Raw genomic sequence first — 18,293 nt, forward strand, 5'->3', positions numbered from 1 at the left:
AATTCAAATTTTAACTAGACAGGCCATTTTCTTTCGAAAGTTATGTCGAGCGGGCGACTAAGTTCATATTTATTTTGGCGGAGTTATGTGCGCAGTAATAATATTATTGTTGTGTAATGATGAATCGGCGCTTGTGTATTTAGTTTGGAATACGGCATACTTTCAGTTGCTTTGTTTCTTGTAGTGTATTTTGTTAATATAATTAAGCATTAGGTAGAATAAGAAAATGAGCATATAATAAAAAGGTTACTGCATTTGTAAGGGAAATATGAATTTGTTTTGTCGGATGGATATACTGCACTCCCAAGTTCGTGCAGTATTTACAGCCGAAAAACTCGTTCACATTTTCCCATACAAATTCAGTAACCTATAAGTATTTGTCTCTATCTAGAGTAGCGAGTATTCAGGTCAGACCATTACTACATCGTTGCCAATATCCAGTACAGTGACGTCACCTATCTGTTCCATTTCTAATGTCCCAACCACCCAACTTTTAATTGTCGCTATAGTGGCCCAGGGTGATTTTAAAAATATTGTCGCTATAGTGGCTCGGGTGGTGGTCTTGTATGCTAATTCCTATTGTCGCTAAAGTGGCCCCTTTCACTACTAAGTAACAAAAATAGTGAAAAACAACAAGTTTAGTAAAATTCTACAAATAATTTATCTCCCAGGTGAAAATATTAAAAGAACTTTAGTATTGTCAGTTAAATCCCAAACAGTCCTATAAATTCTATCACAAGTCTACATGTATGAAATTCCAATTAAAATACATTGGTGTTCCAAATAAATTCCAATACTGAATGTCTTGATGTGCTTGTAGTCTCGAACATGCTAATGTACAAATGGTCTGGATTGTGGTGATATGTTAACAGCCTTTTGACATACCACAATAAATTAATCTAAAATATCTTTAATTCAATTCACTATAAATCCAAAATAATGTTTTAGTTCAAGAATAGTATTTTCCATGAATAGTTTAAATAAATAAATAAATCCAGCCAAATTAAAAACTGAACACAACTATATGGCTGAGTCTCCTTTGGATATTAAGGCAAGAATGAATAATCATAATCATACCTTGAATTAAATAATGTTAATAAATAAATTCTAATCCAAATGAAATACTGTACATGACAATAATACAACTGACTCTGCTCAGAATTTACAGTACAAATGAATAATTGTTAGAAAAACAAGATTATGTATTCCTCTACTTGATCTCTGGTCCCAATTAGCATTTTCTACTTTAAAAAATGTTACCTGAGGGAAAATTTAATTCTAGAAGGTTCCAAATTTTTGCAAAATAAAATTTCAGTTATAATTATAATGTTTGTTATTAATATTATAATATAAAATGTAGTAGTAAACAGGAGGACCTGGCATTTCATAGGGAATGTCAAATGTTCTGGACTCAGATTCAGATAAACATGTTTGTAAAACCAAAATTAATGATACAGGTCAGGGACAAAATGAATTTGATTTTGGACAAGGTCACGTCCAAAATACAATTACCCATAGCATATAACGAATACAAAACTAACAAACAATGCAAATCAAATATACATATCAGTGGTTATTTATTATAATACAAGTCAGACACAGACAATATTACAGATAATCATTCATAAAATTGGTGCACATTAACACCTGAGAGTATAATTTTCATTGTTTTTTTTTTTGGGGGGGGGGTAGTGGGGGTAGTGTTTGCTGAAACGACAGCATTTAAGCATCACTAAGAAAATATATTATTTAATTCGATAAATACTCACTAATTCTCACTCTTATATGATTCAAGGGGCTCCTTTAGACATAAATGTTACTGGTCATATGTTTTGATCGTCTAAGACAGATATTTTGTGCCAAATGGGGTCGGGGCCCCGAGTGGCCGAGTGGTCTAAAGCGCTCACCGTTCCGGATCACTGCCATCTCACCTCTGTCTGCGTGAGTTCGAATCCAAAGCTCGGCTAGCGTGGGTACGTGGGAAAGCCTGCCAGTAGCTTCTCGTGGGTCGGTGGTTCTTACCTGGGTTTTCCAGGGTTCTTCCTCCACCATTAATACTGGCCGCCATGTATAGCCTATCTTGTGCTGAAAAATGGCGTTAAACCCTAGAACAACAACAACAACAACAACCAAATGGGGTCCCCGCTGTCCGATTGGTCTAATGCACTCGCCTTTACAAATCACTAACATCTCATGTCTGTCTGCGTGGGCTCAAGCCTCTACTCAACCAGCGTGGGTACGTCAGAAAGCTTAACAGTTACTTCACAAGTTTGCCATGCATATAGTCTATCATGTGCAGAAAAATGGTGTTAAAACCACACAAAACCATGGACCAAAAACCTGGCAGCAAACAAATCCCGCCACAACATATGACAGGGATTTCCGGCATAATTCTCTGCATGTATTTTTTTATTAGTATTTGCTTTATATTCTCTGCTGCATTATTTTCCATTTTCTATTATTGTATGCCAATGTAGCGATCTTCCCCTGCATCGTAGGTCGGCTGTTTCGATAAGTATCTCTATCTCCATTTTAACAATGAGACTGTCGTTAGGAAGACTTGTCTTGGTAACGTGATAGGGTACGTGAGACCAGTTTATATAACGGCCCGAGGGCAAGCTGATTCGTCTTTCTAATGCGCATCATCCTCAGATAAAGAAGACTAGAGCGAAGCAGTAAATCAAAAATAGTGAAGTATTTATTGTAATAAATTGGCTAGAGGTGAAGTGCCTAAAAAAGTCTTTCCACGACTCTAGCAATATTAAAAACGACAAAGGAATAATTTTTAACTTCTTTGCATAAACAAGTGCCAGGGCTTGAGAAGATTTATCAGGCAACGACACCAATCTTTGAGTAAAACAGAGTACAAACAGTAAGGACGAAGGTTCGCTACCAAAGTTGTAAATATTCGTTCACGCATGCCCCTTTACACATCACACTATATTTTTGTTGCTTTATTTGCATTTCTATGTGTGTATTATGTACATTCTTGACTGCATCCTTACTTCTGTCTATATTTTTTTCCAAATTTGATTTGCGTGAGATTGAATTTGTGAAATTTCATATCTTTAAATTTCATGTGCATATATATACAGTTGGAAAGACACAAACCAAAATAATAATGTGTGTAATGGAATTAGCAGATGCAAACATGCAATCTAAAACGTACATTCTAAACACACGGTAACTGCAAAATTGAATAATGACTGTAAATTTTAGTGATTATCTATAGCAAAATTTTGTGTATGTGCATGGGTTATATTTTAAGATATTAAGAGTGTACGATTGTGTGGGATCTATAAATAGATGCTTACGTACGTGGTTATGGTTACTAATAACATTAGTAGTAAACATGATAACAAGTTTAGTGTTGTTTCCAATTGGACAGGCCGTTCAGGTGCCTTTAACGATGTTGGATATTTGCAATTTGTCACGTAGGAATGGTGCAAAATGCATGTTTTAATTCTCACACATGTATATAAATAGTTATGGCCGGACAATTTCTAATTCTTTTTGCTTTGTGTTGTAACATCAAGTCTGAGGATGTATTTTATGCTGTATTTAGATATTATTTGTGTGTGTTGGATTTTTTAACGTCGCTTTTAACGTCGTCATATCGCTACAATGTCTGCAGTGTGGCAGTTTATAGTGTTGTCTAACATCATGCTGTAGACACTACCCAGTCACATTATCCTGACACCAGGCCGACCAGTCCGAACACTAACCTCTTAATACTGAGCGCCTAGCGAGGGAGCTGTTGGTACCATTTTATAAGCCTTTAGTATGACTCGGCTGGTGTTCGAACCCGCGACCTCCCGCATCCAAGGCAGACGTTCTAACCACTAGGACACCAGAGCAGCAAGTATTATTTGAAAGGAAACATTTGTTTAGAATATTCAGTAGAAAAAGAAAGTAATCATTGGACTCAAACATTATTCTGGGACTATGGTTAATTATTCAAGGTTGTTCTGGATTGTGCCATCTTGATACATCCAGACTTCTGACATAACTGTACATTCAAGGATACGAAACTCATTGGGAACATTCAATGCTTTTAGAATTGAATAGAACTTTATTGGGATTATCTTGAATTCGGTTTATAGTACTGTAGGTTCCTCGTTTCTTTCCCTTACCTAGGTTATGACCACAGAGTAGTAACAAATAATATGCAGCATATGCTAATAGAACATATATGCAAATAATTAAAATGCGTGCGGTAAATTATAGTGGTAATCTCCCTCCATAACAGTAAGTATTGTTCACCATTTTGTCAAAGAGGGGGAAAGTAAAAGATAACAAATTTTATAACAGAATAATACATAAGAATTAGAAATGCTTACTTGTATCTTTGCTGATATTTTGTTTTTACAAATATCTATTTAACTCAATTAACATAGCAACCATACAATTACAGGCTACGATTCCCTGTATTTATATTGCAAAGTAAATGACCGTTGAAAGAAACGTACAAAGATTAAACAAATGAAATGACAATTGAAAAATAGAAGATTACCTCCACATAACTATTTTGTAAATGGTGGGTCAGATACGTTATGGGCAGATTTGGGTAGTTCATGAGAAAAAAATGTGTCCGACCATTTTCATCTTAAATATACCATTTACAGACATAAAGCATGGCCATATCACGTGCCCGAGTTATTTATGGAGTTTACGCAAATCACGTCAACAGTCAAGACAGACAGTGGAACCTGAAAGTGTTTACATTCAACGATTAACGATTAAAACTGGTCTACATATATAAATATATCACATAAGACATGCAATATGTGTGTAGTTTAATATTTGAGTGTATTTTAATATATTTGAATAAAAAGACGCACCCTTTTAAGATCCATGGTTACTTTCTTGACTTGAGGAAAAAGGCAGAAGCATATTCGATTGGACATCTGGCTCTGACTGGTTATAGATCATTTGTTCTATAATATTATATAATCAATTTTGGTTTGAGTTAAAACCAGCCTAATTTTTGTGACTGTCAATAGGAGGCTTAGAATGCTATTTATAAACATATACGCATCTAATTGACTCCAATCTACTCCGGAAGTCAAAAGATTTCTATGTCTATAACTATGTTATGTGATTAGATCCACTGTCAATTCCTAAAATCATGTTTGGAAAGAAAACATCAGCACCTGACCCACCTCAGCGAAAAGGTGCAGCATTAATGAATCAGGTAATAAGAAGGCATAAGTAAGATCGATTGTCTAATTGCAGATAACATGTTTTCACATTAAAGTCAAACAAATGTCCATTTTGACGAGTCACTCGACATGCTATTGATACATTCAGTTATGATGTAATTATCACCCATTATATTCTTTTTACACAGACTCGTATATGACACTGTAAACGATCATTGACAGTGTATTTATGTGAAAGGAACAACTCGGACCAAAAGCTATGGTCAACCCTAGTGTAGTCCTACACCGTAAAACCTCGACCCAAATATATATGTTTTGGGCGTCGAGGTCTTACACCCTAAATAATGGCGCTGTGTAGGGTGTTTTGACGTCAACTATCATCGTAATGAAAGTCAAATTTTCAGGAATATCTCACACACTTGGCAGTCTATAAAGACGCTTTTCTAGCAGTTAAAGCCATGGAAGCCTGTAATGCAGAAATTTGGTTCAGTTGAAGTAATGATACAAAAGGAATAAAAATATATTAATATGAAGAAACTGTTTTGATAGCTTCATTTCGTTCAAGATTCTTATAATCCTTTTAAATGATTTCAGTATTCTTGGCTTCCATTATGCTCAAAACATAAATATCAAGATTGAGGTCTTACATTGTATGACTAGCCCTAGTCATACAATGTAAGTCCTATCACATTATTTATGTTTTTGGTGCTCAGTCTCAGTCTTACAGCCTAAATAATGACCTTGTGTGGTGTGTTCCAATGTTGACTGACATTGGAACAAGTGTCCATATTTTCAAGAATATCTCTCACACTTGGTAACACATATTGAAGCTTTTCCACAAATTGAAATCATGTTGATTTTGGCAGACTTCACTTACTCATAAGTCATTTTTTGGAATAAATTCAAATTCTCACACAAGCAAATGGAAGTGATTAAGTTGACCTACATTTCAGTTATTTGGATTGCGATGGAAGCCAGGTATACCAAAATTAGTTAAAAGGATGATAAATACCAAAATTGGTTAAAAGTATGATAAACATCTTTTCTTCAGTATTGTATAGTTTGCTTCTTTTTATTATTAAAACATTCTTCAACCTAATCTTACCACTGGGGCCCTGAGTGGCCGAGTGGTCTAAAGTGCTCACCATTATGGATCATTGCCATCTCACCTCTGTCTATGTGTTTTTGAGTCTCGGGTTCGACCAATGTGGGTATGTGAGAAAGCTTGCCAGTAGCTTCTCATGGGTCGTTGGTTCTTTCCGGGGTTTTCCTGGGTTCTTCCTCCACCATTTATACTGGCTGCCATATATAACCTATCGTGTGCTGAAAAATGGCGTTAAACCCTACATCAAATCCTACCATCATTGCAATCAGCAGCCTGCATTCATGTGGAAAAATAGATTAAAATTATGATCAGTGTTATTTTGATTGTAAAACATTGTTATTGGTTCCTTGAAGTCAGTAATCCCCTTGGTTATCATAAATGTCACACACTTACACAGGCACTGGTACATTGAATGATGGATGTTTTGCATATAATAAATTGTGAACAACGTATGAAATGCCATGAAGGACAGCTGAGTGCTAATTGTAAAAAACCTATGAAATATAGAGAACAGAAATAATATTCCCCTCCTAGGTCATGTGCTCTGTCTTGTACACATAGTTAAGGTTGTGTATACAAGCGTGAAGACAATATTCCAATGGGTGAAGGACCTACAAACAGTTGCTCCAGGAAGGAACAAAATATTAATCAGGTTACCAGTGTCTTTCTAGAAGTTTAAGGTAAATATGTCAGGGCTCTCAGAGACCTAAACTTTTGTGTCAGATACATATGAAATTCTCAAAGGACGCAACATTTTCCTCTGTAATATATCCCCATAATGAGCTCCATTTTCCCCAAGGACATTTCCACTTTTTATCTTCTGGGCAGTTGTGGCCAATCTGCAGAATAGCTAAACTATAGACCTAATTAAACAGGCATGAAGCCAGTTAATTCTCATCATTACAATTATCCCTCCAAAACCTACTATGACATACTTCAGAGAAATCACATTCTGTTGGGTGTGTATGTAAGCAGTTGCAATTGATTGGCAAATAAATGATGCCCTGTTTCATTTCAGATTAGCCTTCAGTGGGGCAGTTATTTTTATTAGATAATAACAGTGGTAAGAATTAACTGTGAATTGGTCACACTGGCTCCATGTTTTTTTATATAAAACTAACCTTTAGCTATTCTGCAGATTTGCCTCGACCGATCAAAATATAAAAATGGGGAATGTCCCAGGGAAAAATGAGGTGTTCCATAAGGATGTGTTACAGGAAGAAAGGGTATGTCCGTTGAGAATTTCACATGTATTTGACTCCAGTCTCTTAGAACCATGGGATATATAATAAAGCAAAATCACATACAAGTATTGTTCAGAGTTTTGGGGAACAAATTTTTTGATATGGCATGGAATGACATTGAGATCATCACTGCCACATCATACATGTATACTTAATCTGCATCCAGCAAGTGTTTTTTTCCTCAGAACCCTAAAGTATTTTGTTGTTCCATAATTTGATATTTATCTCATTTACACTGCATATTCTTTGTTTTTCTCAGGTAAGTAAAGCATTGTGTACATGTATATCTGTGTCAATGCAAATCATGTTCAACTCTTTTAATTTTAAATGCTTGACTATATGCTAATTATTTGGCTGCAGATGGGCCTGGGTGGCTTTACTGATATGTCTCAGATGGAAACAATGATGTATGGAGATCTGGAGAATGATGATGAACTGGAAGCTGAACTTCTGGCTCTGCAAGGAGAAAATGCACCTAAAGCTAAACCAAGCAGAAAAATAGGAAAAGGTAATATGCAGCATGTAAATTATATAGGAATGTTCAGAATTGAATCATTATATATGTATGATTGTTTCCTTGGTTCTGCCCTAAAATACTCATTGACATTATCTTAACCCTGTAAAATATCTAAGCTGAAACAGTCATATATATATATATATATATTTATTTATATATCTGATTTTCTAGAAAATTTAGAATAAATTCCAAAACATTCATTATATGAAACAATTCCATTGCATAGAATAGATAGCAAGAAATAGAACAGTTTATCATTTTCACATACCTCTACTTCTGAAGATTGCTTCTGTAAGTGGACAGCTTCCTGAAATTTTTTATTTACATTTTAGAAAAAGATATGTACTATGGACACAGTGAGATACATGTCTAGAGAACTCAGGATAAAAGGGTCAATGCTTTGAGCTACAGCAGTGAGTGAATAGAAATCAATATTTTGAAATTGCCACAGTTAAAGCCATACATGGTTGGTAATGCTGAATGTGCAACAAAACTCATTTATATTTATGCTAATGTACAACAAAGCTTTTTTTATACACAATTTCCATTTACAAAGGGCAGTAATTGTATGATTTGAAAGTACATTTGACGGCCCAGGTGGTTGCTTGACATAGTGATTGACATGTGGAATATATATTGCAAAGCCAGAGGTAACCACTCACATTGGATGGGCAACCACAGACCCTTCACGTACTGAACCAGAGAACATGAAACTGCAGAGGCCCAGTGCAGGTGTTTTACTGTTAGGGTATCCAGAGTTATATTGTAAAACGTAATATAGCTGAACTCACAAGGAAACAGACTTTAATCTCACCTCTTTTTAAGGAAAATTGACAGAAAAGTTGATGTTAACTTTAATTATTTATGCATTATTTTGAATCAAAATAGGGTTGTGGGAATGGTATGCATGCAGTGCAGGGCAAAGCAATTTTTTCTGTTTGTCCATGTTACAGCAAATGACAGGCTTGAGGGTGATTATTTTACCCCAATCATCCCTAGCATGGACACTGAATTAATTGAAATATAATATAATATAATATACTATACTATAATATAATATAATATAATATAATATAATATAATCAAAATTGTGACCTTTGGGTGGAATTTTCCACTCCAAAACCAATGTATAGTGAAGGATTGTTTTTCTCAGATTCCTTGTTAAAAAGTGTAGGTTATCAACAAAATTGCACAACATTTGTGCTTATAGAACATTTACAATTTTGGACTATTTTGAAAGAGTGTATGATGTTTGGTTTATGGAGAAGTTTTTTGTGTAAATTTGGAAATCTGATTAAAATGCAGATAAATAAGTTTATTTGTTGAAGTTAAAAATGGCAGTTACAATCATATGATGAAGATGTAATGCAGGAAGTATGAGTGTTGTAACAACATGTGTTGTAAGACAAAACTCTTATGGTGAAAGATGGACATATTCTCAATTACACTAGACACCATGACCATACACATATAGAAATGTGAACAAATTTCATTATATAAGTGAGGCACTCTGCTGGCATAGATGATCACAGCGCTGAGTAAGAAACATAGGGATATTTAAGACTTCATTAACTTTATTGTATTTCAGGGCCAGTGAATCCAGCTGTTCTGGATCAGATGATTGCAGCCAGCGTGAAGGACATTCCCAGTGATGAGGAAGTTTCTGATACAGAAGATCCAGAGCTTATGGTATGGATTGCTTATTACCATTTATATATATGCCTATAAGTCCAATTTAGCTCCAGACAACAGAGATGCTGATCTGTTGTAACATAATGCACCTGCAGATCAGGTTATGTGTTGTGATGGTAGATCTGGGTCGGTGCAGTTTTTAGTTGCACTCATAAGTGAGTATATTTGGTAATAAATGGTGCAGCATACTATTAATACAGAAGTTGTTCTTTTTATGTTGCAAACGATTGAACCATGCAATACATGATCTATAAATCCATATTTAAAGGTAGATCTGAGACCTCTATGTCACTTACCTCTCAATTATTCAGGATGATGATTTGTGCAATATTTAAAAATTTAGACATGATGTTTTCTGATTGCATGCGTTATTGAGAATGAGGAGAAGGTGTATCGTTATCTGATATAGCAGTACAAGTTAATTCCAAGTATGTCCTTAATGGATATAGCAGTACAAGTTTGTTATAAGTATGTCATAATTGGATATAGCAGTACAAGTTAATTCCAAGTATGTCATTACTGGATATAGCAGTACAAGTTTGTTCCAAGTATGTCATTATTGGATATAGCAGTACAAGGCAATTTCAAGTACAGCTGTATGTCATTATTGGATATAGTAGTACAAGTTAATTCCAAGTATGTCATTATTGGATATAGCAGTACAGGTATGTTCCTGCCACCTCAGTATCATCAAAATTATGAACAATATTGGATGCAAAATTTTCATATACATCCACTGTTTTAAAAAAAAATATGTGGTCAAATTGACATAGTGTGCTTCATAGAGATATATTAGCAAAAGATAGTTTGCTTCAAAGCATGCCTGTCTGATTTAGCAGTATAATTATGTTCTTGCCATCTCAGCATCATAAAAAAAGAACAATATTAATGGGAAAGTTTCATATACAGCCGCTATTATAAAAAAATGGGTGATCACATTGTCATAGTGTGCTTTATAAGCATATCTTTGTAAAAGATGGTTCTTTTCACGAGCATGTCTGTCTGAAGCTGGCACAGTGATATGAAAGTCCCATTGTTGGTGAAGATGTTCTTAGCTGCAAGTACTTTTAAACATTGACAAGTATCTGAGTGGTCTAAAGTGCTCACCGTCATGGATCACTGCGGTCACGTCTCTGTCTTCGTGGGTTTAAGTCTCAGGCTTGACCAGCGTGGGCATGTGAGAAAGCTTGCTAGTAGCTTCTTATGGGTCAGTGGTTCCTTCTGGGGTTTTCCCGGGTTCTTTCTCCACCACTTATACTGGCTGCCATGTATAGCCTATCTTGTGCTGAAAAATGGCATTAAACCCTACAACCACAACATCTATACTGATATTTAAAAAAAAAAAAAAAATAAAATATTGTTTCAAGTCCAGTCAGAACATATAGAGACTGCAAACAGTAACTGAAAAATGCACTGAAGTATACAGAATTATGGCTAAAAATGAATTATTTTGTTTTAAAATAACCTATGATTGGGAAGAAATGTAAAAATAATATGTGAGAATAAAGGAGAAAAGGAGGGAACAAATAGTGAAAGAGAAGAATTAAAGTACAGGCTGAATGAGCAGATGCAAGCAGTCTCAACATCTTGTAAATAGAATATCAAAAACTTTTGATTTCATTATTAGCTAAAGGTAAACTGAATCCTCACATGCCTGAGAGAGAGACAGAGAGTAAGAAAGGCCTGTGTACAGGAATGTTGAAGACAACTACAGCAACAGAGAAATTCAGCACAGGTTTGGATTGCTGCTCTGACCCCGCCTCCCATCTCCCTCAGGAAATTGCTAACAATTTCAGATCTTGGGATTAAAAGAAAAAAAAATTAACAATACTTTTAACATGGTATTGGCTATATCTTGCTAATGAAATAGGGGCTGAGTACCTTCTGCAATGATACACTGAGGCCAGAGTGGATTTGTTTTATTGAGTTTGTTTATATTTTGCTCTGCAGCAACACAAATCCTTGTGGGATTTCAAGAAGTCTGATTTTTTGGAATGTGTTTAATACAAAGCTCTTGCAAATTAAAGTGAAGAAAGAGAAGATATTCCTTTTTGTTTTTCTTTATTGAACATTATGAAATGCACGATGGGGATGTTACATCGAGTGACTGGTCTGTATCACCTATTCTAATATACGTTTGCAACAGGAGAGGTATCTTGATTTGGTCCTGTTCATTGATCTGTCTATCAATCCCTAGACACATTTAGTATGAGTATGCACAAACCAATTGGAACAGAGAAATGAAATTAAGTTGGCTTATTTCTATACATATGTAGATGGCCCGATTAGATTTTCGTGCCATGAAAGGAACTTTTTCTTTTTCTGGACATTGTTGAACATTGATTTTAGACATAAGTTGAAAACCATGTTTGCACTGTTTCAGAATAACTGCTATGCCAAGGTAAATGAGCAGTGAATTCTGGGTAAAAACCGTGTTAGCTCTATTTCACTGAAACAGCTACATCAAGGAAAATGAACAGTAGATTTGTGGTGCAAACCTTGTTATTGCTATTTTGCATAAACTGCAAGGCCAAGGCAATGAACAGTAGTGTCTGGGTGAAAACCTTGTTGGCGCTACTTGTTTATTTCACAGAAACTGCTCTGCCAGTGCAAGTGAACAGATGGTTCTGTGTGAAAACCTTGTTGGCATTTTTCACAGAAACTGATGTGCCAAGACAAATGAATAGGTTCTGAAAAAAACTTGTTAACTATTTCACAGGTACTGCTATGATAAGGCAAATGAACAGCAGGTTATTGGTGAAAACCTTGTTATCACTATTTCACAGAAACTGCTAGTCCAAGGCAAATGAGATTGGGTATGCATAAATAGCATGATTAGATTTATATGCAGTTTAAGTGGTTTTTGCAAGATTGTTCTGATTTTGGGGCTTTTGGGACACTATCTTTATGTTATTATTTGGATTGGGCAAACATCTTTTACAAACACAAATCCAGTCCATGTGACTGATTATCTTTCTTAGATGAAGTGCATTAATGAGTAGGTATATCTTGTTTGCTTGGGAAATTTTTATCGGACATTCTTTATAGCTTTTAAATTAATAGGGAATATGCATTGCAAATATTCCCAGTGGTCCATAGACTAAAAGTGACTAGTAAAGTGTCATGAAAGGATCCGTTTTGGTCCATAGACTAAAAGTGTCTGGTAAAGTGTCATGAAAGGACCAATTTTGGTCCATAGACTAAACGTGGCTGGTAAAAGTGTCATGAAAAGACCAATTTTGGTTTATAGACCTAAAGTGTCTGGTAAAGTGTCATGAAAGGACCAATTTTGGTCCATAGACTAAATGTGATTGATAAAGTGTTATGAAAGAACCAATTTTGTCCATAGACTAAAAGTGATTGGTAAAGGGTCATGAATAGATCTATTTTGGTCCATAGACTAAAAGTGTCTGGTAAAGTGTCATGAAAGGACCAGTTTTGGTCCATAGACTAAATGTGTCTGGTAAAAGTTTCATGAAAAGACCAATTTTGGTCCATATACCTAAAGTGTCTGGTAAAGTGTCATGAAAGGACCAATTTTGGTCCATAGACTAAATGTGATCAATAAAGTGTTATGAAAGAACCAGTTTTGTCCATAGACAAAAAGTGATTGGTAAAGGGTCATGAATAGATCCATTTTGGTCCATAGACTATAAATGACTAGTAAAGTGTCATGAAGGGACAAATTTGTTGCAGTCAAGTGATAGGTAACGGGTCATGAAAGGACCAGTTTTAGTCCATAGATAAAACGTGACAGGTAAAGGGCCATGAAAAAACTCATTTTGGTCCATAGAATAAACGTGACTGTTAAAGGGTCCTAATAGGACCCATTTATTGCATTCAAGACCATGAATTTGGCCTTGATTATATTTTAGGCTGAACTAGAAGGAATGGTTGATGATGAAGAAGACAATGATGGTCAGACACCCCAAAAAGTGAGATCACCACCAGTCAGTGCTCTGCAGGACAATGTCTCCCTCTTACAAGCCCGAATTACCAACTACCTGGAGGCAGTGGAGAATGCTAAGGCTACTGGAGATTCTTCCAAACAACGCCGCCTGGACAGGGGAGTGAAGGTTAGTTCAAGAACCAAGGCTTTAATATTTAATCATATTTTCTGTACCCTTGTTTATATGATAAACAAGTGTTATGTAACAAAACATTTAATAATATTTCATCCCACTTCCTTAAGACGAGAATAGCTCTTCAGTTTCTGGGTATTTGATTATTTAATTCATGACAAACATATAACAATTTAAAATCATTCTTTGATCAATTATTGTTTGAATCATATTCATGTTTAACTGTTTTCAGTTTTTCACCTTGAAAGTTTGAGCTCAGTATGTGTAAAGTCACATATTCATTTAAACTCATCTTATGTGACCACCACAGTGAAGTAAGAAATGGTCCCCTAAGACAGGTTGCTGATTAGTAGATGTTAATTTCTAAAATATTTTAGTTTCTAAAGAAATTCTAAACTTGAGATTTTTTAAGGCTGCCGGTCATGTATTGCTTTTATTGCCAAGTAAAAGATTTGAAGGTCATAAGGAAGGTCATTGACTTGCTAACAATTATGTATGGGATGCTAGAGTTGTCTCTTTGATGAGAAACAGTTGAGACAGATATATTATCCTCATTTCATTTCAGACATTGCAAGATTTGCTTAAGAATGCCAAAGCCGGGAAACCTGTTGATGAGGCTGAAATACCTCCACCAGTGGTGATTGTCTCAAAACCTAAGTCTGTTTCCAATTCACAACCTGTCCCAGAACCTGGTGGGTGTAATTTTCCATTAATTATCTTCTAACACAAGTAAAAGAGAGCTTTTAAGTTTGTTAATTTTTTCTATGTGAGAACATTTTAAATAGAAAGGATTAATGCACAAACTTTTTTAAATGTTGTAAATTATTTTTTTAAACTGGGGATAAATTACAAACAAATGAGTACTTTTAGGATTGCTTATGTCTGTGAATTTTTAAAATCCCAATTATTTGTTGGTAGTTTTACTTGAAAAGGATTTTGTAAGTTAATACTAGTGGGTATACTTTTATGGATTTCTCGTCATGTATTATTTACAATCCTTTTTTCATTGAAGTGCTTGCATGCACTCTTGCACTGATTCTTATTTTGCATTCATAAAGTAGAATGTAATATTAGACACAACCTTCTGATTATTGCATACATTCATTTATCACAACCTCTACTTAATACAATATCTGAATATTGTGTACATTCATTTATCACAACCTCTGCATAATACAATATCTGAATATTGTGTACATTCATTTATCACAACCTCTGCATAATACAATATCAATATTGTGTACATTCATCACAGCCTCTACATAATACAATATCAGAATTGTGTGTACATTCATTTATCACAACCTCTACATAATACAGTATCACTTTATTTTCCTCTTTTATGTTACTTAGAGCAGAGAGTTCATAACTTGAAAACTGAGGTTTGCTCCTCCCACAATCTTTTCAAAAATTCATTTATGTTACTTTACCACATATAAAACAAAACATTTTCATTTACAGCTTAAAATACGTCTTTCCATTTTGTTCTTTGTTATATTTATTGCTTACTTCCCCTGAATAGGTTCCTCATCCACATCTTACCCTGTGTTTGAACCAACAAGTTCTCATGAAGGTCATCCACAGACTCCTCAGCGGTCTGCACCTCCTCCCCCAGCCCCCCTGACTACCAGCTCAGGACTGTCATTGTCAGAAAAAGGTTTGTAGTAATAGTGCTAAAGAATAGTTTCTCTATTTTCATCATGTAATCTAGTCAGTCTACCTTGAGTTTACTTGTATCTAATTGTCACTGCAATATGGCAGTGTGAGTGAGAACTTTTTCTAGAAAGTCCTTCAGAATTAAAGTTATTTATCTCACAATCTTACTCTGTTTCTTGTGTGCTTGTAGAATAATTGTACACTACCTGTATTTTCTTAATAGCTGAGTCTTTTTGCAGTGAAAGTGAATAGGATACACTCATTTTTTGGGTGAAAATTTAGTGTCATTTATTCAGATTATTTAATCAAGTTTCTTTTTTAATCTCAGCTCTGTAAGTACCATAAACTTGCTTTATTCAAGTATTAATTTACATCTGTTGAGTCTCCAGCATTACAAACTGACTATCCATTGATTTCCTGAGATCTTATCTCTTTTTATAACTACTGGACCAGAAGAGGTTATGGGATGGCATGTTGTCCAGCATCAAATACCTGACTACCATCGATCCCTCTGTTAATACTTTGTTATTGCTGTGCCTCTGAATTACTTTGAGAATTGCCATACAATTTTACACCAACATTACTCTTAATTTCTAGTTGGTCTGAAATGAAAATGGTGGTGTGCCAACATACAGTGTTGCCACCATAACAGCCATTTTTAAAATCTTGTTATTGCTACATGTTCTGAATGCATTGTCATATCAACATGAGGTTTCCACTAAAAGATTTCTTATGGTCTCTAGCTGATCTTAAATCAGAGTGTTGTTGATCTGACATCCAAAATTGCCACAATCTTGAAAATCTTGTTATCACTGCTGTTTTCAAACAAAAGTCACTTTGACATTGTGCTTTCTCCAGCAGACTTTTATTATGCCTAGTTGATCCTGGATAAAGTGGTGCCACTTAGACATCTAAGTTTAAAGTTTGCATTTTGCTTCTCCTCCTGAATGGATGGTTATATCTATTCACAGTTTTCATAAAAAGACATGATGTCTACTTGTTCCTAAATGAAAAGGGTGTTGATCTGACATCCAGTATGGTCACAGCCATCTTGAAAATCTTGCTATAACTACTTCCTCTGTCTGGACAGTCATATTGGCTTGGGGTTTTCATCAGAAGACTTCTTATGATGTTTAGTTGGTCCTAAATGAAACTGGTGCCACCTGGTCATGTAGTATGGTCACCACAGTGGCCATCTTAAAAATCTTATCACTACTTCAGATGAATAGATGGTCGTTTTTTCATTGCAAGATTTCTTGTGATCACCAGTTGTTCCTAAATAAAAATGTCATCAGTCTTATGTCCAGTATGTCCAGTGCAGCTTGAAAACCTTGTTAAAGTTACTCTTCCTGTATGGAATTGGGGTTTGCATGGGTCTTTCACCAGAAGACTTCTTATGATGTCTGGTTTGTCCTAAATGAAAATGGTGCCACCAGGACATCCAGTATCCCCCCACCAGTGTCCATCTTTAAAATCTTATCTCTGCTCCAGATTAATGGATGGTCATTTTAGCATGGGTTTTCATTTAAAGATTGCTCATGATGTCTAGTTGGTCCTAAATGAAAATGCTGCTGATCAGACATTCAATATGAATAACAAAGCAAAATCTTGTTATTGATATTAGAAAGTAATAAAAGATTCGGTTTTCACTGAAAGTAAACTTTGTATGATGTCCAGTTGGTCTTAAATATATTTGGTGCTAATCTGATTTCATTATGCCTACCACATAGGTCATCTTGAAAATCTTATAACTGCCTCCTTGATTGAAAGTCATATCATCATTGGTTTTTCACCAGAAGACTTCTTATGATGTCTGGTTTGGTACTAAATGAAAATGGTACTGATCTGACATCCAGTTTTTGGCCACCATGGCAGTCATCTTGAAAATCTTGTTTTTGCTACTTCTCAAACATGGAAAGTCATACTGACATGGGGTTTTCACCAGTAGACTAATTAAGGTATCTTGTTGGTCTTTAACGAAAATGGTGCTGATCTGACTCCAGATATGGTAACCATTTCAGCCGACATGAGGTTTTCACAAGAAGTCTTTTTATTCTGTCAAGTTGGTTCTGAATGAAAATGCTGCCAAATCTGACATCCAATTTGGCCACCAGTGGTGGCCATCTTGAAAATCAGGTTATCATTAACCTTGCAGAATTGATGGTCCTATCAAGTTTAGGTTTTCAACAAAAACTTCTTATGGTATTTAGTTGGTCCCAAATGAAAATGTGCACTGCAGACATCCATTGGGGCTGCCACAATGAACAGATTGAAAATCTTGTCATTAATTGTCCTGAATGGATGATTATATTGGCATGGGTTGTCACCAAAAGTCTTCACTGTGGTGTGTCCTTAGGTAGTGCACTTTACTCCAATTGCCTCAGCACTAAATAACCTGCTTGTGTTGCTGTGCTTTAAAGCACCAAACAAAACAAAACAAATCCAACACCAAAAATCTTCTAATGGTTTTAGTTTATTCTAAATGAAAATGGCACCGATCTTGCTTCAAATATTGCTGCTAGAGTGGCAAATTTGAAAATCTTAAGAATATTGGATTTTGTTTTAACACTCAGCAGTTAAAATGAAGAAATGGTCCTATCTTGAATCATTGGAAATTCATGTCAGACGTACTGTGTCAGCTTATTTGAGAGACTTGTGGTTTTTGAATGCAGTGATTTGATTCCTTTCTGTGGTTCTTACAAATTCAAATGTCTTACGAGCTTAAGATGCACAGCCAACTTACTGGTTTTAAAACCTGCATCCAAAGTTATCCATATTTTTTGCTGATGAATTGAAAGTGGAAAATCAAACCATACTCTGGTTACCTGCTCTTAA

General features: G+C 35.2%; 1 protein-coding gene across 3 annotated transcripts in view; it reads left to right on the forward strand.

Moving 5' to 3' along the window:
• The first annotated feature begins 3,841 nt into the window (after window positions 1-3,841).
• LOC149806381 (coiled-coil and C2 domain-containing protein 1-like) overlaps window positions 3,842-18,293 on the forward strand; it is a 124,838-nt gene continuing 110,386 nt past the window's right edge. The window contains exons 1-6 of one of the 3 annotated variants that reach the window (XM_089952408.1): window positions 3,842-3,862; window positions 7,872-8,019; window positions 9,617-9,717; window positions 13,596-13,796; window positions 14,368-14,494; window positions 15,325-15,459. In XM_089952408.1, the coding sequence (XP_089808534.1) occupies window positions 7,872-8,019; window positions 9,617-9,717; window positions 13,596-13,796; window positions 14,368-14,494; window positions 15,325-15,459 (712 nt within the window). In that variant the 5' untranslated portion in view covers window positions 3,842-3,862. Of the gene's footprint in view, window positions 3,863-5,025; window positions 5,195-7,871; window positions 8,020-9,616; window positions 9,718-13,595; window positions 13,797-14,367; window positions 14,495-15,324; window positions 15,460-18,293 lie in introns of those variants that run through there. The other 2 variants (XM_089952417.1, XM_089952400.1) reach the window with 2 other exon arrangements.

Source organism: Sinohyriopsis cumingii, chromosome 1, assembly GCF_028554795.1.
Source record: "Sinohyriopsis cumingii isolate HCF-2022 chromosome 1, ASM2855479v2, whole genome shotgun sequence".
NCBI classification, from domain to species: domain Eukaryota; kingdom Metazoa; phylum Mollusca; class Bivalvia; order Unionida; family Unionidae; genus Sinohyriopsis; species Sinohyriopsis cumingii.